This window comes from Xenopus tropicalis, chromosome 6 (genome assembly GCF_000004195.4).
Source record: "Xenopus tropicalis strain Nigerian chromosome 6, UCB_Xtro_10.0, whole genome shotgun sequence".
Classification (NCBI taxonomy): Eukaryota; Metazoa; Chordata; class Amphibia; order Anura; family Pipidae; genus Xenopus; species Xenopus tropicalis.
The window spans coordinates 76,312,853-76,335,287 of record NC_030682.2 but is presented as its reverse complement, the minus strand read 5'-3'; the positions used below and the strand labels follow the sequence as shown (position 1 = coordinate 76,335,287).

Here is a 22,435-nt window from a genome sequence, read left to right as displayed (position 1 = left end):
ATTTTGTTCAACAACTAAATTCATGAACAAGCCATTTTTTGCCATTATTTATGAATTATAAATGCTTCTCAGGTCAATGCTAATAAATATGCAACAGACATATATTACAATATGTAACATTAACTAGAAGTCTAATGGCAGGGAACACTGGTAATGTCAAAAGTGTGGGTTCACCAGCTTATGTGAACTTCAACTCCCAGTACTGCACTAAAACTGTATGTACATTTAGTCTTAGGCAAAATGGCCCCAAAACCTTCTCAATGACATTCAAATTAATATGATATACATAACTGAAGTTAAAATATACCCAGTACATAAACTTACAACTCACTAATGAAACATGAGCATCATTTTTTTTCTTAACAAAACCTCCTCACATTTTACCCAATGGCAACCCAAACTGCATAAATGGAGGGGTGGTTTTTGGAGAAGGTATCTCTATGATCCCAGAGTGCTTAAAGTTACTTCAGAGACAGAGAGGTGAAGATGTCATCTTAAAACTTGCACACTCAACAGTATATACTATACTGCATATCCTCAATACATGTTATTAGATTGTACCTGAATTGTGTGTGAATCAGACGCTTGTCCAAGAATTTCCAGGAGAGCTGGATCAGATACAAAGAAAAACCGGGGAAATACTAAGCGCTTCTTCTCCAAGTACCCAGTAAGTGATTTCTGACACATTTCTAATTGTTCTAGAAGATGCGGTAGTAGTTGTGCTAAAGTTTCATCTCCAACACAGCATTGTACTATATTTGGTGTCTCGTGTGCTCGCTGCATTATCTTCTGCCAAGACTTGTCAATATTCTGGAACCTTTTAGCCTCCTAAAATAATGTGATAAATGCATATTCAACATAAGGCATATTTCCTAAAGTCCGCCCCATTTTGCAATAGTGCAGAAAAGGGATCCCATACATGTAGTGCATTAGAATAAAGCTATCATTTTGCATTGTTATTTTACCCATTTAAAACCATAAAAAAATTTACTTTTTACTTTTTAAGGGTAGGTGAACTACCCTTTTAATAGTTGTGCAAGTTCACAATGGTATATAATCTTGAAACACTCCATTATATCCTAGTGCAAAATACATTATATTCAGGTAGAAAATAAAAAATGTGTCCCTCTTGCAACAGTCAGGAGCAACAGACCTATTTTAAACTAAATTTATTTTATTACTTATATAAAAGAAAATGTATGGAGTTAGTATTTGTAAGTGGATTATCTCTTCCAGATACAAGCATTATCTATCATATAGACAGGAAAATATGTTATAACATAGGCATAAAAATAACAATACAATCCATGCTGTTCTTTTGAAACCTATGAAGAATTCCTTAAATGAAGCAAGTTATATATTAAAGGACATGTAAACCCCACACACAAAATGTAATCAGTGAACAGCCTCTTTGAAATCTTTCCATAGCTGCCACACTGGTTGTCCAGAGGTTAATAGTAAGGCTGCAACATTTCCTTAATCACTTGGATTTCCTTCTCCTCCTGTAACCCACTCGGTCCCCTCCCTCGGGAATTTGCTTTGATTCCTGGCTTGCCATACATGCTCAGTTTGTTCTAAACTCAGATTACTAAACACACCCACCAGTCTAGCAACCAGTAAAGAGATGGCATTGCTGGTTCCCATAGAAACTCAGCTCTAGCTGTCTGCTTCAATTTTTTTCTCCTGAGCTCAGCTTTACCATTACAGTGCTCAAACAAAGCAGAACTTTTATCAAAGACAGTTCTGCCTGTGTGAGCCTGTATTCTTGATGAAATGTATGCTGAATAAGGGTCTGTGTGTGTATGCTGCTTGCAGATTAAAATGTGACTGATTATGCATCAGAGGAAAAATGGCCATCGGGAGAAAGCTGCTATTTGCTTTAGGAAAATGTGATGGTGCTAGCAAGCAGAGGGGATATAAGCAGTGCAAAAGATGCCCTTTGGATGGGGGAAATGTGCCCAACTGATATACATTGTAGGCAAATGTAGGCTTTACATGTCCTTTAACCACTGCTGTTCTGTGCACACAATAAATGACCCGTTTTGTATTACTGGGCTACTTTACGCAAAAACTATTTTTTTTTTTTGCACATTTATAGACAATGTTATTCTAAGCAACTTTCTAATTACTTAAACATTTTTTTAAAATGTAAAATTTGTAAACATAATTGCAGTTGAAAGCAGTGTTTGTTTTTGCCTTTCTATTCTCTGGGTCTGACTCTTAGGGAGGTGGCACATGGGGAGATTAGTCGTTTGCGATAAATCTTCGCTATTGCGGGTGAAGCCATCCCATACGCGTTGCTTCGATCTTCCGAAGTCTTCGAAGGCAATTTTGGAAAATCAAAGCAACATGTACACCATCCCACTGGTGATTTACATTCTTGCTGGGGTGGCATTTTGGGGAGATTAGTTGCCCTCGACAGCGAAGATTTATCGCGGGTGACTAATCTCAATGTGTGCCACCTCCCTTAACTGCTATGACACAGAGTTACTTGTAGCAAACTGGGGGTCAAAATACTTGAAAACACTTTTAAACACTGTAAGGGGCTGATTTATAAAAGTCCAAATTTCGGACTTCAAAAAGTATTTGATACAAAACTTTCGGATCGCATCATGATCATATGAAAATATCATGGTACGATCCTAAAGTTCTGAAATTTTTGTATCCGAACGATCGTAAAAGGCGCAAAACACTTTCTGACTTAGAATCTTCTGTGTATGTTTTTGGAACCCGGCTTCTGTGTATGTTTTTGGAAGCCTCCCATAGGACTCAATGGCACTCTGCAGCTCCATCCTGGCCCAAGGAAAGTCACGATACCGAAGCTTGAATGAATACGAAACTTTCATACTCATTGCGTCAAATACGAATTTGTCGCACAAATTGTCGCAAAGTACAAAAATACGTTTTTTTTCTATTCAGACTCATTCGTACTTTAATGAAAAAGCCCCTAAGTGTACCAACCTGAGGTAGTTGCTTTGCAATGTCCCCACCCACAAAGACTGCTTCCAGGTAAATCCACAGATTCTGTACTGTGAGCCAATTCTCGATAATCTCTGTCGTGTTGGATAATTTCTGCACCCACTGCTGTATGGTTGGTTTAAATGGTGCATTGTATCTGTTTCACAAGAGGAGTTTCATTAAAAGTTTTCTTAAAAGAAAATATATATTTTTATACTGCATAAAGGCACAAGTACTAAATACAACAGCTAAAAAGGCCTGACTTTATTGTTTCAAGGCTGATGTATGTGCCAAAATGTTTTCAATATCAGCATCAGTGCCATAATTCACACAAACACACATGAGAAGCAAAACAACCAATCATTGACAGACTTATCTGGGTAAAGTGGAGTGACCAATAATTAATAATTTTTGACAAATTTGTACTTTACTGAGGAAAGTCCTGGGCACAATTTAATATTTAATGGAAAATACATATTTCTAAGCACACTGATTTAAAGTTAAATTTAGCAACGTGTACCAGTATATAAAGAGCTGCAGGAAACAACAGCAATTTGAAAATCAACTAAGGCTTGAAATCAAACAGTATACTGTTTATTACTGATTTTGTTGATTTTGTGCATTTTCTAAATGTACAGTATATATATGAATTTTAGGGGTGATGCTGTACCCTGAATGAGCCATTGTTTAGTGCTATAGAACAATACTGCTTAGTGGGCAAAAATGTAAAGTGATCATTCATTCATAAATGCAAATACAAAAAGAAAAAATGTCCAAATAATAAACCATACTATCAAGCTTCACAATCTATGGAGAGAACAGATAAAATAAATCATAATTAGAAATAAGCTAATAAAATAATCATTTAATCTCAACATATTACATTCTGCCTCTTCCTGTCAGCTACCTATACCTACTCGTAGCTAGGAATAATACGTCTCTAGTTTGAGATTAATAAAAGAACAAAATGGAGGGTTTATGCAATAAGAATAAAGGATACTTGTAAAGCAGTTGTCAGTCAATCAAAACAGCTTGAACAATAGGCATGTCAATCACTTTAGTTATAATGAATGTTATAAATGCCCAGAAATTAATTTCATAAAGTAAATGTAAAATAATTCTTGTTTATGTGGTTGATCTTATGTTGGCCTTTTTTTACCATAATTTTAAACTTTTTTTTAAAGCATTAATCAGATCTGTGTATCAGAATCAGAGAGGTCACACAAGCTTCAGCATAGGAGTCAACGCACAAAATTTCCCAGCTGGCAGTAAACATGACATTGTTGCATTGCTCTGAGCAATATAACATGTTGAGAGCTTTACAATTTTTATTCTTTTGCTTTATTTTTAAAGCCAGTTCCCACAATAAAATAGATACTCTAGGTTTTTTTTTTCAGTCCTACAAAGTTCTGCAATGATTGATGAAATTTAACAACTCAACAATTAATTAAAAAAATGTAAATGTTACAAAAAGCATAATTGTCAAATTATAAAAAATAATCTGTTTAACAATTAAGAAGCCCATAAGTGCTACAGAAAAGCAAAAAACATAGTTTTTATGTTTTATGGCTGGTGGGGGAGAGACAAGAGAAGTAATATAACCATCTTATAATTGCAGGAGGCAAGAGTATGGGTTCATACCCGTACCATGAGAGTTGTTGTATGGTAATCAATGGCTCCTGCCTTAACATAAGAGAAGGGTGCATTTTAGAACTGTATTGTGAAGCTCCCTTTAGGGAGAAGGGCAGCAGTGCTATCGCAAAAAAGTCTTAGAAAGCCTGGCCAAATATATGTATTACCGTATATACTCGAGTATAAGCCGAGTTTTTCAGCACCCAAAATGTGCTGAAAAATTAACCCTCGGCTTATACTCGAGTCCCTACAGCTTGCACCCTCTGCTACCTGATTCCCTGTGTGCTCGTCTGCGTGCCTCTCCTTCCTGGCTACTTGCCCCGCCCCCGGCGTGACATCACACGCCTCATCGCATTAGACATGCCCACATCTATTCAGCACTGCTCCGTTAACTTTAAAACAGTGAGTTTTATGTGTTCCTTGCATTCCTCTTGTGGTGCTGCCGTCCCCAGTGTTTCTGCCTCCCCCTCTGCCTAACCTTCAATGTAAATGCTCCTCTTCATGTGTGGCACGTTCATGTGTTATTGTAGCTGCCCTGATGGGGGGGGGTGGAAGCTCCGGGAGGATGCGGGTCGGAGGAGGGGGCAGAGCCGGGAGAAAATTGAATGCAGAGAACAAATGTGCTTGAAGTTATATTCACTTTGTTGAAGGTTGAGGGTCAAGGCATAAACACTGAAAATGGATGGCAGCATCAGACGAAGGACTGATCATGGATGTGGGGGAGTTGGAAAGCTGGGGGGGGGGGCGAGTTGGAGTGCATAGGGAATACATAATGCTGAAAGTTATTAGTGAATTAAGCAGAGCTGAAAATCTGTGGCACAGATGGACAAAAAGGGGTCATTTTTTATAGGTAAAACTTCATAACTCCCTGAGGTGCTGGTGATGCTCTAAATGATTTAAACAGCCACCCTCCTCCACCCAGAGGGGTTGCCTGGGCGAGCACTAAGTTTCATACATGTAAGCATTTAAAACCATGTGCTAATAAGCCTCCATTTATAATTGTGGGTTATGTATGTACTGGTATGTGCTATGCACTTATCTCATCTCAAACTAAAAGATTAGAACTGTTCAGGGCCAAAATGTAGCATGGGATGGGAAATACTGTGGCTTTCATGAAATGCTGGGGTTCAGTCACTGTTATAACATGCAGGTGCTATAGATGGGAGCCAGTGTGTTTGTCTTAAACCATTAGTGTACTTGCAACTAATGTCATTTCCCACCATAGGCTTATACTCGAGTCAATAGGTTTTTCCAGTTTTCTTAGGTAAAATTAGGTACCTCGGCTTATATTCGGGTCGGCTTATACTCGAGTATATACGGTACTTCTGAAACAAATCTTTTATCATATTTATTCACATATTTGTAGAATTTAAAGAATAAAGTCACACTTTTCCTACCTATTGCTCATAATAGAGCCTAGTATCATCAAACTATCTTCCATTAAAGCAATTTTCTCTGAAGTGTCTGATCCTTTCAGAAGAAGTTCTCCTCTTGATTTAAACTGGGTAAAAGTGAAACAGTGAGCACTCCATTCACTGATAACACTCTTCAGTTTCGCTTCAATATCTTTTTCCTTGACTGCGCTGATGCATATATCCTGAAAAAGAAGAATTCACACTCACTTATGGAAAAAATACTGCATCTTAATAATAATACAAAAATCTCCAACATGTAGGTGGCCTTTCTATGTGCCTTTCTATACAGGACTCGGCCACCTAATTAAGTCTATACTGGGACACCCACCCACACACTGTCTGTAGTCGCAAACCACTGCTTATATAGCTATTCTTTTTGACCCTTTGCTCTCGATTGCTTATAACTTATCTACATGTCTTACGGCCTAGTGTCCATTACATAGCTAAATGGGGCCAAACGATCAAATTATAACGATGGCTATAGGCAAAGTCGGTCCAGGGACCGCATCAACAAGCCGATGCGGTCCCCGATCCGACTAGATTTTTTAACCTGCCGATCGATATCTGACTGATTTCAGGCCAGATATCGGTTGGGCAGGCCCGTCAGTAGTGCCCATACATGGGCCGATTAGCTAGAATCGGCCCGTGTATGGGGACCTTTATTGCAATGTACCCTGTCTTCTATATAAATGAAAATAGAAACATAAGTTACAAAAAAAAGTTAGCACTATAAATTGTTGTTCTAGCTATGCAGCTCCTATTTTGGTAGTTAAGGGGGTTTGTGCAGGGTCTTCAAAATAAGTTATATTTTCCTTTTTACCAAAGGACATCTTTTTTGTTATTTTATTTCAATATATAGACACATTTATCTGTATGTATATATAGAATGATACAATTTGAATGATATTTAATGGAAAAACATGCACGATATTAATGTTTCAAGAACTCAGACTTACTGCTTTGCCTTCACCAAATTCCAAACAATTTACACCAGTCTAAGCCAGTCTAAGACACTGAAGTCAATGAGACAAATTCAGGTAGCAAAAATCATTGTGGAGTGAAAAGATGTAAGAGAAGAAAAATTCTGTATAAAAAGTACACAGACTGCCGCTTCGTTCAAGCTTACTCTTCCTTTTACATCAGAATTTCACCCAGAGCAAAATATGATAATGAAAGTTCTACAAGGATTTGAATGATTTTGCACTTTAGAAATATAAATATTTTAGTTAACAATGCTAAAATGCATGATATCAGGACACCAAAATAAAAACTGTAGAAACATTTCCTCTCCTATCTATTCACCAAACAGGAGAATAGAAGTTGTATCCTAAAAAACATTGCATAAAAAAGAACATAAATTTGCATTTTGCAATGTAATATTTCTCATTTCACACACTGCACAATGTTTTTTTTTCTACTGATCGCTAAATACATTTGTTGGTTTGCAGAACCAAATACAGATAATGGTAAAATGTTTGTGCATAATTGGGGGGATATAATATAGGTCGCTTAAGGGAAGAAATGGTTGCAATGGTACAAAAATGTCACACTGCAAAAATTTTATTTTGAAGTGAAAGTACCATTTGCAAACCCTCTGCATTCCTTGCAACACTAGGATAGCGATTGAAAACTTCTTAATGAAAATTTAGTTTTGAGCTAAAATTTACGCCATCTTCAAGCACATCTTTAAAATTCGCAATTAGCAATTAAAATTTGCAATGCAAATGAAAAATATTACATTGTGAAGTTGTGAATTACATTCACCCAAATTACTTATTACAGTCCCCCATTAAACTGTAAGCTTCTACCTGAAACTCACTACCTGTGTTGAAACCGTACCCGCGCTAATTAAATAAATTCAAAAAAGAAGGAGAGAAAAAAAAAAAAGGGGAAAAATCACCAGAGTGTAAATTAATTAATTACTAAGTGATCACAGTGCAGCCATCCTCCAACTAATCCCTAATACTTCTAAACAGTGAATAACTACAGAGTTGGCGCTCACAAAACACCCGTGTCTGTTGAGATTAATCAATTAATCTTTATTAAAAAGTGTTACAATAATCAGTGTATCAAAATCAAAAGGTGCACTTGATACACTGATTATTGTAACACTTTTTAATAAAGATTAATTGATTAATTAATCAGTGTTTTGTGAGCGCCAACTCTGTAGTTATTCACTGAAACTCACTACCTACTTGATTTTCCGTACTGTGTTTTGCAAACGCTAAAAAGTTCCTGTATGATAGGTTTCAAAATAGTTTCTTTGGAACAGTATATATCCTAAGATTAATAACTGTAAAAAAGTTGTTTGACATTTTCTTTATCCATTCATATAACCTATTAACATATTACAGAAACATTAATAATTAAGGCAAAAACAAAAAACAATGTACACAAGTTGGTAGGTTACCTGTCATTTAAAATGATATTAAATCATTACTGTTCTCAATTTATTCCATTAATAAGAAAAAGTAGAAGTGTTAAGAATCACCCTATGTTGCTTAACTCTGAGGTAAAGGAGTTAATAGGGGAAAAAAAAGGAAAGCTTTTAAGAAATATAAGCCAGAGGGTTAGTAGCTGACAGTAGCTGCATTTAATGAATATAAACACTATAACAAGTGTTGTAAAACAGCAATCCGGAAGGCTAAGATAGAAAATGAGGAGCGCATTGCGGCAGAGGCCAAAACTAAGCCCAAAAAGTTTTTACGTATATTAATAATAAAAAGATGCTGGTTGAGGGTGTGGCCCCATTGAGTTATAGTAACAATATGGTTACAGCGGATACAGAAATGGCAGATGTGCTTGCAAGTTCTTTTCTTCTGTGTATACAGTAGAGGAGCCAGAGCCTCAGCTCCAACTACGCAGTGGTTAACACAGGATATGGTGCTTAAAGGGTTACACAAGATAAATGTGAACAAAGCACCTGGGCCAGATAGAATACACCCTCGGGTACTGAGAGAGCTAGGGTCAGATTTACAGTGGCCTTTGTTTCTGATATTCTCAGACTCTCTTTCATCAGGTATGGTACCTAGGGATTGGAAGAAGTCGAATGTCATTCCTATATTTAAAAAGGGAGTAAGATCTCAGCCTGGCAATTATAGGCCTGTAAGTTTGACATCCGTGGTGGGCAAGTTATTTGAAGGCTTGTTAAGGGATCACATACTAAATTATGTACTGGAGAATGGCATTATGAGCAGTAATCAGCACGGCTTTATGAAGGACAGGTCATGTCAGACCAATTGAATTGCTTTTTATGATAAGGTGAGTAAGAAGCTGGACAGTGGGGATGCAGTAGATGTAATCTATTTGGATTTTGCCAAAGCATTTGATACCGTTCCCCACAAACGACTGCTTTCTAAACTAAGGTCTATTGGTCTTAGTGAAGATGTTTGCACATGGATAGAAAACTGGCTACAGGATCAGGTACAGAGGGTGGTTGCTAATGGTACATTCTCTACTTGGAGTAAGGTTCTCAGTGGGGTTCCTCAGGGTTCTGTAAGGGGTCCACTTTTGTTTAACTTGTTCATAAATGACTTAGGGGAGGGTATTATAAGCAATGTATCAGTGTTTGCAGATGACACAAAACTCTGCAGACCAGTCAGTTCTATTCAGGATGTGGCATCCTTGCAGCAGGATCTTGACCAACTGGCAATCTGGGTGGCTAAGTGGCAGATGAGATTTAATGTGGATAAATGTAAGGTCATGCACCTGGGATGTAAAAATATGCAAGCCACTTATACCCTTAATGGGACTGCACTAGGCAAATCCATAATGGAGAAGGACCTTGGAGTCCTTGTAGATAATAAACTTGGCTGTAGCAAGCAATGCCAGGCAGCAGCTGCAAGGGCAAACAAGGTTTTGAGCTGTATTAAAAGGGGTATAGATTCACGGGAGGAGGGGGTTATTCTTCCCCTTTACAGAGCGCTGGCCCCATCTAGAATATGCTGTTCAGTTTTGGTCTCCAGTGCTTAAACGGGACATTATTGAATTAGAGAGGGTCCAGAGAAGGGCAACTAAGCTGGTAAAGGGTATGGAAAGTCTCAGTTATGAAGAAAGACTGGCCAAGTTGGGTCTGTTTACACAGGAGAAGAGGCGCTTAAGAGGTCACATGATAACTATGTATAAATATATAAGGGGATCATATAATAACCTCTCTGATGCTTTATTTACCAGTAGGTCCGTCCAACTGACACAAGGGCACCCACTCCGTTTAGAAAAAGGGAGGTTCCGTTTAAATATTCGGAAATGATTTTTTACTGTGAGAGCTGTGAAGTTGTGGAATTCCCTCCCGGAATCGTGCTGGTTGATAAATTATAGAGATTTAAAAAGTGAGGGAATACAGGGTTATGGGTGATAGCTCTTAGTACAAGTTGATCTAGGGACTGGTCCGATTTCCATCTTGGAGTCAGGAAGGAACTTTTTTCCCCTCTGCGGCAAATTAGAGAGGCTTCAGATGGGGTTTTTTGCCGTCCTCTGGATCAGCTAGAAGTTAGGCAGGTTATATATAGGCATTATGGTTGAACGTGATGGACGTACGTCTTTTTTCAACCTAACTTACTATGTTACTATGTTACCTACTGCTGATGCATATTGAGTACTCATATTACTAATGTCTTTATTAAGTTGATGAATGTGTATATATGCATATAAAATTGGATTGCTGTATGCTTCCATTTCTAAATAGATCAATTCATTGAATTTTAAAAAAACAAATGCATAATAAATTATAACTTGCAGATGTTTGTGTCTTCCTAATTTAAACTAACAGACTACAAAGCCTTTTAAGTCTGATTGTTTTGCTATGATGTTTTTTTTCTCATTGCCCTTAAGATTTTAGTCTAATTTTCACAAAGCAGACTTAACAGTGTGTTGTTGTAATTTGATTTTAAAGGCCCAGTAACATATCCTAAATTCAGTTTTACATTCAAATTAAGATATTTTTATCATGTACAAGTAAACATTTGTTCGTATTAAGCAGCTGTGTTCAGCCATCTTTCTTTTTTTTGTCCAAAACATAACATGTTAAAATGTGTTCTTTGTAGCCTTAGATAATACATATTCATGATCCCAGTAAAATGGTTACTAAAGGTTCTAAATAAAAAGTTTTTAATTTTAATCACAGATTTTCTAAACATACAGACTAAGGGGCAGATTTATTACATATCAAACTAGGGAACAAAGAGGAATTTCCTATATTTAGCATTTATTAAGACAAAATTATACATTTATCAAACCAGATCAGCGTTCCAATTGGTCTGAATAAGCTATCAGTCCTCAAATACCTACATTTTAATAGGGTGTTAAAAGTCAGCACAGCTCAGAGGAAGTGCTGAGCTCTTTAACCTCTCTGAATTGTTAATCCCCAAATGCAAACTGCACTGTCAACATTTTTGACAACTCTTTTCTACACTGGAATCAAATGATACAGCACAGAAAATACATATAAAAGCAGTATGTTTGTTGCCTTATATTAGTTATAAAAATGTTATCCTTAACATAGAAACCAGGAGACTAACCATCAAATATGCATTTACCATATATAAAACCACATCACAGTTCAGAAATAAACCCGTGCTGTGTAACCAGCCAATGGGAGAGGGCGATTCCTGCGCCTTGCAAGGTAACAACTTCCAATGGTTCCACTGCGGCATCTCTTAACCTGCTAATTATGCCCCTAATAATGGGGCTCAGGGCTGTGTTTTACCCTAATACCAACCAATTCTGCACTGTTTATTAGCAGTGAATCCAGGTACATGTTACATGACAGCTTAGGAGAAGTGTAGTATACATATTAGAGTTTGTTAGGAAAAAATCGCAAAATACCGACCATTACGAAAAAAACGCATTCGGACGCTTTTCGGACGTTCGCGGATTAGTAAATGTGCCCCTAAGGCAATTACCATGATGACCGCCATCATGGTAATTGCCTTAGGGGCACATTTACTAATCCGCAAACGTCCGAAAAGCGTCCGAATGCGTTTTTTTCGTAATGGTCGGTATTTTGCGATTTTTTCCTAAATAGTCGCAACTTTTTCGTAGCCGTTGCGACGTTTTCATAAATTGTTGCAACTTTTTCGTAGCATTACGACTTGCGCGAATTGTCGCAACTTTTTCGTAGCCGTCGCGCCGAGTACGAAAGTTTCGGATTCATTCAAGTTTCAGTATCGTGACTTTCCTTGGGCCAGGTTGGAGCTGCAGAGTGCCATTAAGTCCTATGGGAGGCTTCCAAAATCATGCAAAGTCTGAAAGGTTTGCCCACCGTTTACAAGCACTCAATACGAAAAAGTCGCGACAATATACGAGCAAATCGTAGCGGCTACGAAAAAGTTGCGACAATTTGCGCAAGTCATTAACGCCTATGAAAAAGTTGCGACAATTTACGAAAAAGTCGTAACGGCAACGAAAAAAATCGCAAAAAATACTAAAAAGTCGCAAAATGTTCGTTTCCAATCTGAATTTTTCCCATTCGGATTCGTGGATTAGTAAATGTGCCCCATAGTGTATCTGCAGCTCTATAGTACCACTGACAGCCACTAAAATCTCACCAATTTGGCACATGATACAAATGGATAAACTTGCCACACATCAACTTTCTTATGTAATGTGTCATATACCAATTTTCTAAATTCCTTTGTGAGTTCATTAACTAGGACTTGCCTTATACTCGAGTATGTGGATTTGAAGATGTAAGTGTCTGGCATCCGTTGCGCGCGAAAACCCTAGGCTTATACTCGAGTCAATACGTTTTTCCAGTTTTCTTAGGTAAAATTAGGTACCTCAGCTTATATTCGGATCGGCTTATGCTTGAGTATATACGGTATTATTTACTTATTTTTATCTGTTCTCCTTTTTTTCCTCACGCTCTTCAGTATCTATTTTTAATACTTTTCATTTTAAAAATATTAAATATGTATTAAATGCAGGTGTTTCATAAATGAGTCCCAAGTGAATATTTAAACCAGTAAGAGTGTTTTCATTTTTTAGGGTAACTGGCACTTTTAGCTTATTATAATAATTAAAAGGGCATAGTGCTAACAAGATTTAGATTTATAAAATGTATGTATCTTATATCTGAGTAAAATATTGTATTTCCATGGCAGGATCATGCTTAATTTATAAGCTATAGCTGCGTAATGCCAGTGGATCATTGTGTGACATTTTGGCTATGGAGGGCACAGTTTCATTAGTGTCTTCCATTCATTAGTGTCTCCAGAACAGTACTTTAGGAAATAACACATGCACATATGGTTTTGAAACAAACAGTAATTACTACTCTTCTCTATACACGTCCACTGCGCACTACTCCAACCAGGACCATCACGACTACCTCAACACACTCCCTTTACCAAAACTTACACGCCAACAAACAAAATATATAGACTCTCCTATTACCCAATACAAAATAGCGGAAGCCATACTATCTCTCCCCTCAAGTCCCCAGGACCCAATGGTTTTATAATAGAATGGTACCATACACACATTAAAGAAATAGTCCCTAAACTACACAAAACACTAATGTACTCCTTCGAAAACTTCTCCTTCCCTAATTCATTTTACGATGCAACTATAGTGGTCATACCCAAACCTGGAAAAGACAGCACACTTTGCTCCTCATACAGACCAATATCCTTGCTCAATATGGAAATAAAAATCCTAGCCAAAGTACTAGCTAAGCTACTCATAAAAGTGATATCCACCCTAGTCGAACCAGACCAGACGGAATTCATGCCATCAAAATCCACTAGCTTTAACCTTAGAAGACTCTTTCTTAATTTATAAATCACACACGAGAACCCCGGTTCCAGATTAGTAGTGTCCCTGGATACTGCCACGGTGTTCAACTCCATTGAGTGGCTATATCTCTGGTAAGTCCTCCCTAGAATGGATTTCGGCCCAGTTTTCACTAAATGGATCAAACTAATGTACAGAGAACCAAAAGCTACAGTTAAAGTGAACAGGATTTTATCCCCCAAAATCACACTTACCCAAGGCACCCAGCAGGGCTGCACCCTCTCCTCACTTCTCTTCACACTAGCCATTGAACACATGGCAATTGCGATCAGAAACTCCCAACAAATACAAAACAGTTGAGGAGAAAATCTTTCTATGCGCAGACAATAGATTACTATATCTTGCTGACCCCCACAACTCATTCACATCAGCGATTCAAATAGTCTAATGCTTTGGCACGTTCTCGGGACTACATATTAACTGGGAGAAATCTATTATCTTTCCCTTAGATGGACAAACATCACAGATGGCAGATCCACAATGTACCCTCAAAATTGCAAACAATTCAATTATCTAGGAAATGCACATCAACAAGGACCCAGGTATTTTCCTTCAACACAACCTCTACCCACTACACAATTGATTCAAGGACACACTTAAATTCTGAAGAAAACTACCCTTAAAGGAGAAGGAAAGGCTAAGTCACTTGGGGGTGCCAAAATGTTAGATCGCTTACCTTGTACCCCGGGCTGGTGCCCCTGTTAGGAGAAAACAGCACCAGCCCGAGGTACCTGCAGCGAGCCTTCCGTCTTCGCGCTGCCGGCGAAATCCGTGGGCCGGCGCATGCGCAGTAGAGTGAAAAGCCGACTTCTATGTTTAAGTTCGGCTTTTTCACTCTACTGCGCATGTGCGCGCAACGAATACGGGAGAGGAAGCGCTCGCAGCTACCCCGGGCTGGTGCTGTTCTCTCTGAACAGGGGCACCAGCCCGGGGTAAAAAGTATGTGATTTAAGTCACTTGGGGGTGCCTAACATTTTGGCACAACCAAGTGACTTAACCTTTCCTTCTCCTTAAACACTAATTGGGAGAATCAATATCTGTGAAATGATTTTCCTACCAAAATGTTTATATATTTTTTAGCCCTCAGTCATATACCCAAAAAATCCCTACAAGACATTGATCAGACACAGTCTGAATTCATCTGAAACTTGAAACCTGGGCTAAACTAGGGGTTAAACGTATTGATCACCTGTATACAAATGGAGCCCTGAACACCCTACCCCAACTATGCCAAGCTGTCTCTCGACCCGACCTGTCAGAGTTCAGATATGCACAAATTTCACACCACTGCTCTGCTCAATTCTCAACACAAATCCAGCACACTGATCTGAAAGAATTAATAACTCAGCCAACTAGACAAAAACTTCTCTCCAACACATACAAACACCTGATCTCTAAACGATATGACCCACATCCTAGAGTAAAATACAAATGGGAAGCAAGCGGGATCCACCTAGATCCCGATGACTGGGATGAAATCATTGATAATCTATTTGGCCATGCACTGGATGGACCCAACCCCGCCAACACTTGGCAAATGGATTGCCTTGGTCAACTCTCAACTGCAGCTATATAAACACACCTACTTAGCCAGAGGCTGTGCAAGCAAATTCGAAAGTGTCTTCCCCATGGCTCGAATCCTCAGCAACTACCACTGAATGAAGACTGAGACTGTCCAGCTTCCCTCCCCTCTTCCCCCATTTCCTACATCCTTCTAACTTCTCTAGTTAAAACCAATAAAAATACTTTGGAAAAAAAATTGTGCAATAATTACTTCAATATCTTCTTTATATTTTAGCAGTGAAGCTTCCATTATGTTCTTCAGAGAAAAGCTTTCAGATTCCACATCAAATTTATGTCCTGTGAGTTGAGATATTCTCTCCCAGTGTCTATTCATCATTGCCTATGACAAAAAAACAAAATACACACAAAATAAGTATGAACATTTCTGGTAAAGGTTTTATTGTTTCATTAATTCAAGTTTTTATGATCACCTTCAGTTTTAAACACAGACTTATAAAAAAATCCACAAAGAAGTACTATGTGGTGATCTCTGAGACAGCACACAGACCATCACAAAATGAAGGCTCAAGGTAAAAGTGCAATATTTACTGATGATAGATAGATAGATAGATAGATATTCCAGCCAGATAAGATTCTTAAATTGCCCACTTAATATGATATAAACTATCTGTTGGTTAAGTATTCATTCTGAGTGTATAGTTTTCCTTTAAAAGAGCTTTTTTTTAGCCACATAATCAAGCTGATCTGAATACTTTCTGATGAATAATTAAGACTTCTTTAGTGTATGATGCAAAGGCCAAAGCAAGCATGAAGATGTTTGGAATAATGTTATTCGAAGCTGCAGACTAGGTGAAATGATAATACAATTGTTTTTTATGTCCCATGGGGAACTGTCAGATTATTTTAGCAAACTGGAAATATCTTGGGACTGCCAAGGAACAGCCATAATTATAGTCCCTTTTAGAGAGGAAGTATCACTGGGGTAAAAAAAACCCTTTTATGGTACACAAAAACAACACAGTCATTGCCTGAAACCAGGAAAATGGCTATGTTGTTGCTTTCAAACAGGTCACTTTTAAATGAACATGTACTACGGGTTACAAGACCAGCAGCAAACTTTGCAGCTTTTATTATACTACTCAAATTATGTGGCACAAACGTCCCTATTAATATGAATGGTATGTAATAAATCGTTTAAAGACTGATATAGGTTTAATAGAAAGCAATTAGCAGGCATAATTTCCTGTTCACCTGTTTAAAAGAACCTTCTTATTATCTGTTGCTATGGGTTACTGAATCTGGACAAACTGTGGGCCTTTTATTACATATGGGGATTAGTAGTTACTAAATACCTTTGGGAGCACTCTTTGAAATTAGAAAATTATTTTGGTGGTCTGTTCAAAGCAAAGGTGAAAGTCCCAGGTATCAATGCAATACATTATAGGGTTAATTCACTAAAGGTCGATAAGCATTATTGAATGCTTTTTTGCGTTAAAATTGACGCGAAAAAAACGCGTGTTTTGCTAAAGTATTATCGGATGTCGCACATCGCATGCGTTAAATAGCACGCAATCGAATGCATTAATTTTAACACACTGAGTTAATTCTCGTGCAGAAATAATACTAACGCATGATTCACAAACACTTAGACGTGCTTAATATCGCATTAGTCAGTGCGAAAATTAACACCTACTTGGGGCAGGCGGTAATTATAGAAAAGTACAGTTCATGAGCTTTTGGCAACACAATATGGACTCTGCAGTGTGATTTATTCAAGTACGTGTTGGCCCTAGAGTGATGCATCTTCCAGTTTGCATGCAAACGGTCATTTTCAGAACAGTAGTTTTCCGAAAGTAATGGCGTGTGACGCAGTGACAATTTGTGCGTGCTGCATTAATTAGTGCGCGTTGCGTCAAATACTGCACCAAATTAGTCTTCACGACTTAAATAAACAAACAGCATCACATCTAAATTAACGCAAGTATCCTTTTAATGAATTGCGCGTTAAGACGCGAAAAATAAGACGTGATAAAATTGATAACGCGTGCTATAAATAGCGCTCGTTTTAAGGCACCTTAGTGAATCAACCCTTATATCCGGAATTAAAAAAAGAACACAGCAAGGACAGTGGTGGCCAATGGATAATGCACAATGCAATCATATCTTTTGTAAAAACCAGTTACAGGCTTCTAAATACCTAGGACTAGGGAGATCCTTAAAACAATCATAAAAGCAAAGATCAACAATTTCTAGGCAAGAACAGGCAGTTAATGCCTCAGAAATGGCTGCCACTCTGTACTAACTTAAGTGGATTTTTTACAGTTTTTTATTGTGTGTGGATGCTTATTGAATGCATTATTTTTAGGTATGCTAAATGGAAAAAAACACTGTGGATAGAAAGATAGCTACATTCTGTAGGTACACAGGTACATATGGCAAAGCAAGTAGAAACATTGTCCTAATAAAAAATATAATTACTTTTATTTGAAAAATTAAGTGCAATGACAAACTTACTTTGTTTGCCATCATTTCAAGCAATGGGCAACTTTCACTGAAATCATCAATCTTCTTTTTCAGGTCATTAAATGCCTGCCACTCTTTTAGAGCTTTGGGTAGCTTGCGGATTCTGCAAACACACAGAAAGTTCAATAAACATCATACAGATTCTAATCATATCAGTGCAGATGCAGAGTGCCCTAAAATTGTTTTGTTGCCTACTTCTTGATCTTCCTATTACTATTTTCTCTCTATACTTCCTCACTTGGCAAGCTAATCAATTCTTTTGGCTATCAGTACCATCTCAATGCTGATGATTCCTCTCCTAATCTCAACCCAGAGCTCTTACCTCGTGTCTCTTCCTGCCCTGTCCACTATCTCTACTTAGATGTTCCAACTTCACCTTAAATTAAACATCTCTAAGACAGAATTGGTTCTCTTTCCCCCATACAACACCCACATTGTTCCCAAGGTATCTATCACAGTTAACAATTCTACCATCACCCTATCTTCCCAGGCCAGGTACCTTGGGGTTATCCTCAACTCTGCCCTGTCCTTCACTCATATCCAGTCACTTATCAAATCATGTCACTTTCACCTAAGAAATATTTCCAAATTACGATCATTCATCACCCAAGATGCTGCCAAAATTCTTATTCACCCTCTTATCATATCATGCCTAGACTACTGTAACTCTCTGCTAATTGGCCTTCCCCTCCAGTCCATAATGAATACTGCTGCCAGGCTCATACACCTCTCCAACCGTTCCTCCTCTGCCATGCCACTCTGCACTGGCTTCCGCTACCATCCAGGAGAAAATTCAAACTAATGACTCTTACATTCAAAGCAGTTCATAAGTCTGCCCCACCCTACATCTCTGAACTCATCTCTAGATAACAACCAACCCGCTTGTTATGGTCCTCGACTGACCTACTTCTCAACTCCTCTCTCATTACCTCCTCGCACACTCCCGTTCAAGACTTTGCAAGGGCTGCCCCCTTTCTCTGGAATTCACTCCCACAATCTGTCAGACTTTCTCCCAATCTCTCTGCCTTCAAAAGATCCCTAAAAACATTTATTTAGAGAAGCGTACCCTCATTTAGTTTAAAAAAACCTCAGTAGGCTTCTAAAAGCAATACCCTGTGCCACACCTCTCACATTGCTTAATTCTGACCTTGCCCATTCACACACCTTGTGTCTCAACACTTATTGTGCAGCACTGTGGAATATGTTGGAGCTTTATAAATAAATGTTAATAATAATAATAATTACATGTAACATTGCCCTATGCATTAAACCAAAGAACAGAAATGGAGAGCAACAAACACAACTTTCAATAATTACATTTAAAAATCACAGTGAAAATCTTTAATGTTATTCAGTTTGTTTGTTTGTTTATTTTTTTAGTGTGTGCTTCATCCTAACACAAACTTAGACGTTATAACTAAAGTTTTACATTTTATCATTATATGGCTATATCTAAATTGTAAAACTAAAATAGTGCAAACATTTGAATAAGTAAATGTGGGGAATTTTTAACTAATCTAACATGTATACCTGTTTTGAAAGTCCATTAGCTCTGTGTTGATTTTTTCAATGTCAAGATCAGTCCAAAGAATTTCATAATATCCATTGATGTTTTCTATCACTGCATTATAAAGTCCATAAAGTTTCTGTAGCAGTGCAAGTTCACGCCTAATCCTTTGCAGCTCTGGATATTCTGCAGAATGTAAAAAAAAAGGCACATCTTGCTTCTATAAAAATACTATAGGAGTCATTTACGTCTGTTACTGCAGTCATTTGCATGTTAAACCCCATTAAGTAAAGGTGTCAAACTGCGCTCTTTGCTCTTCCATATATTTACGCTGTGTCACTCAGCCCATTTTGCCTCCCATTCTTAATCCAACACCCATTGATGCAGAGATACTCTGGAGCAGGGGTAGGGAACCTATGGCTCGGGAGCCAGATGTGGCTCTTTTGATGGCTGCATCTGGCTCTGCCAAATCTTTAATAAAAAAAAAAAAAACGGGGGGCGTGGCCTGCGCTCGGCGGATAGAAGACGTGTTCTAAGCCTTAGAACACGTCTTCTATCAGCCGAGCGCAGGCCACACCCTCTGCCGCATCCAGCATCCTTGGGACCCACCCTACCTTGCCCGTGCGCTCGGCAGATAGAAGACGTGTTCTAAGCCGGATGCAGATGCGATGCAGAGGAGGGCGTGGCCTGTGCTCGGCGGATAGACGTCTTCTATCCGCCGAGCACAGGCCACGCCCTCCTCTGCATCCGCATCCGGCATCCTTGGGACCCACCCTACCTTGCCCCACAGCATCTGTGGCCAAACATATTGTATGGCTCTCATGGAATTACATTTTAAAATATGTGGTGTTTATGGCTCTCTCAGCCAAAAAGGTTCCCGACCCCTGCTCTGGAGCTACCGTCAACTCTGGACCCTAGCTCCAGGGTTCCTTCAGAGGCATGCGTCAATCTTTTAACTGCATTTCTCATAAAATTTTATAGCTAAAATGTGCCAGCAAAAGACAAATCTCACTGACCTATATTTAATCCTAAGTGATAACTTTTTTGAGGGCAGTGACTTTTTGATACATAATTTCCTTTTTTGCCCAAAGCAAATGAAAAACCAAAGTTGTGTACAGGTATTAGACCCCTTATCCAGAAACCCATTATCCAGAAAGTTCCAAATTACAGAAAGGCCATCTCCCATAGACCCCATTATAAACAAATTAAATGATTTCCTTTATCTCTGTAATAATAAAACAGTACCTCGTACTTGATCCCAACTAAGATATAATTAATTCTTATCGGATCCAAAACACTCCTACTAGGTTTAATTACAGTTTAAATAATTTTTTTTAACAAACTTAAGGTAGGAGATCCTAATTACAGAAAGACCCCTTATCCGGAAAACCCCAGGTCCAGAGCATTCTGGATAACTGGTCCCTGTATTACATTATACATAACCTGTACTGTTAAATTGTGTATTGAAAAGTACCCTGTTTAAGTTTAAATGCATTGCATATAAATTTTACCTGTCACTGGAAGTCCAAACAGCTCTTCTCCGCCAGAAAATGTAACATATTTCCTCCATAGTTCATCAAATTTAGCCTGGAAAACCTGTAATCTGTCACTTGCTTCCCTTGGTGGAATACCCTCTACACCAGGTCCCCTGAAAAAACACAAGGGGGTTAAGCATTGTTATACCATACATTTTAATGGCATATACTGTAGTACATGTCAATTGTAACCTTATTACATTTATAGAAAACAATTCATCCACTGAAGCAAGTGAAGGTAATGCACGTGATTCTCCCAATAAGTTTATACTTGTATTCTTAATGTAACTAATAATGCATTTTACCTATCTGAGCACCAGAGTTAAGGGAAGTTCTACTGTCTTCCCTCACCAAGACATAATGCCCTAAATCCCAAATATGAACAATTAAAAATGAAATAATGGGATTTCAGTAACATTATAATGATCAGTATACCATTATCTCACTATCCTTTTAACAGAAACATTTAGCTTAAAGTGGACCTGTCACCCAGACATGAAAATCTGTATAATAAAAGTCCTGTTCAAATTAAACATGAAACCCAAATTCATTTTTATATTAACACATCCAAACCCATTATAAAGGCATTTAAAAATCACAGCTGTCAATCATATATTGCTTGCCCCACCTCTATGCCTTAGGCATAGAGGCGGGGCAGACAATAACTTTAGCTTTCCATTCAGCACTTCCTAGATGTCACTGCACATCTCACTTCTCCCCTCCCTCCTCACCCTCTAATTGTGTAGCCAGAGCATGGACATGGGCATCTGGTCCCCCATTCTGGCACATAAACAAGATTTTGGCATGATACAAAGCTTGCCTTAATAACAGTGTCCACAAAATGGTGCCTGCCTGCTTGCTTTGATTGAGTAATTCCAAGACGGAAGGAAACAAGGTTTATATTATTTACATAGAGTAAGTAAAGTTTATTTTGCTCAACTAACAATATAGAAAATAATTTGGACTTATTTCTTAGGGTGACAGGTCCGCTTTAAATAGACAATTCCTAATTTTAAGGTAACCAGGAAATTTTAAGGACGAAGGTCGAAAGGGGGACACAGGGAACACATGGGGTTAAGCTCCACCCTCCAGGAGGCAACACACTTAAATGACAAATTAAGGGGGCATGCCATACCCACTCTAGCTTTACCCCTGCACTGTACCATCTTCAGTTCCTTTGTACCAAAAGCATGTATGTAATTGTAAAAAAAAATTAATTGTACAGTACTAAACTTTAAACCATCATTAACAACTGCTAGGATAGCCAGAACATAGAAGCAAAGGAGAATTCCAAATACGACAAACAGGTAAACTATTCTTCACCAGGGTGGGAAGCCCTGTGTGCCTCTTTTGACTACAGAGAAACGGATTTAACAGTAATTTACAAATATTTCTTTTCTCTGTTGTCTCGGGGGACACAGGGAATAAATGGGGACTTAAAGGAGAAGGAAAGGCATTTTGGTATTTTAAGCTTTACCATACATGAGTAAACAGCCCTAGAATCTCCCCCATTTGTTTAATATAGCTTCCTGCTGCAGCTCTAGCAGTTG

At 38.2% G+C, this 22,435-nt stretch overlaps 1 protein-coding gene across 3 annotated transcripts in view; it reads right to left on the bottom strand.

The window, feature by feature from the left end:
• The window catches only part of LOC100488102 (dynein heavy chain 5, axonemal), a 267,205-nt gene that overhangs the window by 157,241 nt on the left and 87,529 nt on the right, over nt 1-22,435 (bottom strand). For all 3 annotated transcript variants that reach the window (XM_031903513.1, XM_031903511.1, XM_031903512.1), the window contains 7 exons: nt 20,862-20,998; nt 19,374-19,536; nt 17,835-17,946; nt 15,571-15,699; nt 5,988-6,187; nt 2,962-3,115; nt 562-828 (listed from right to left, as the gene is read on the bottom strand). In XM_031903513.1, the coding sequence (XP_031759373.1) occupies nt 562-828; nt 2,962-3,115; nt 5,988-6,187; nt 15,571-15,699; nt 17,835-17,946; nt 19,374-19,536; nt 20,862-20,998 (1,162 nt within the window). The remainder of the gene's footprint in view (nt 1-561; nt 829-2,961; nt 3,116-5,987; nt 6,188-15,570; nt 15,700-17,834; nt 17,947-19,373; nt 19,537-20,861; nt 20,999-22,435) is intronic.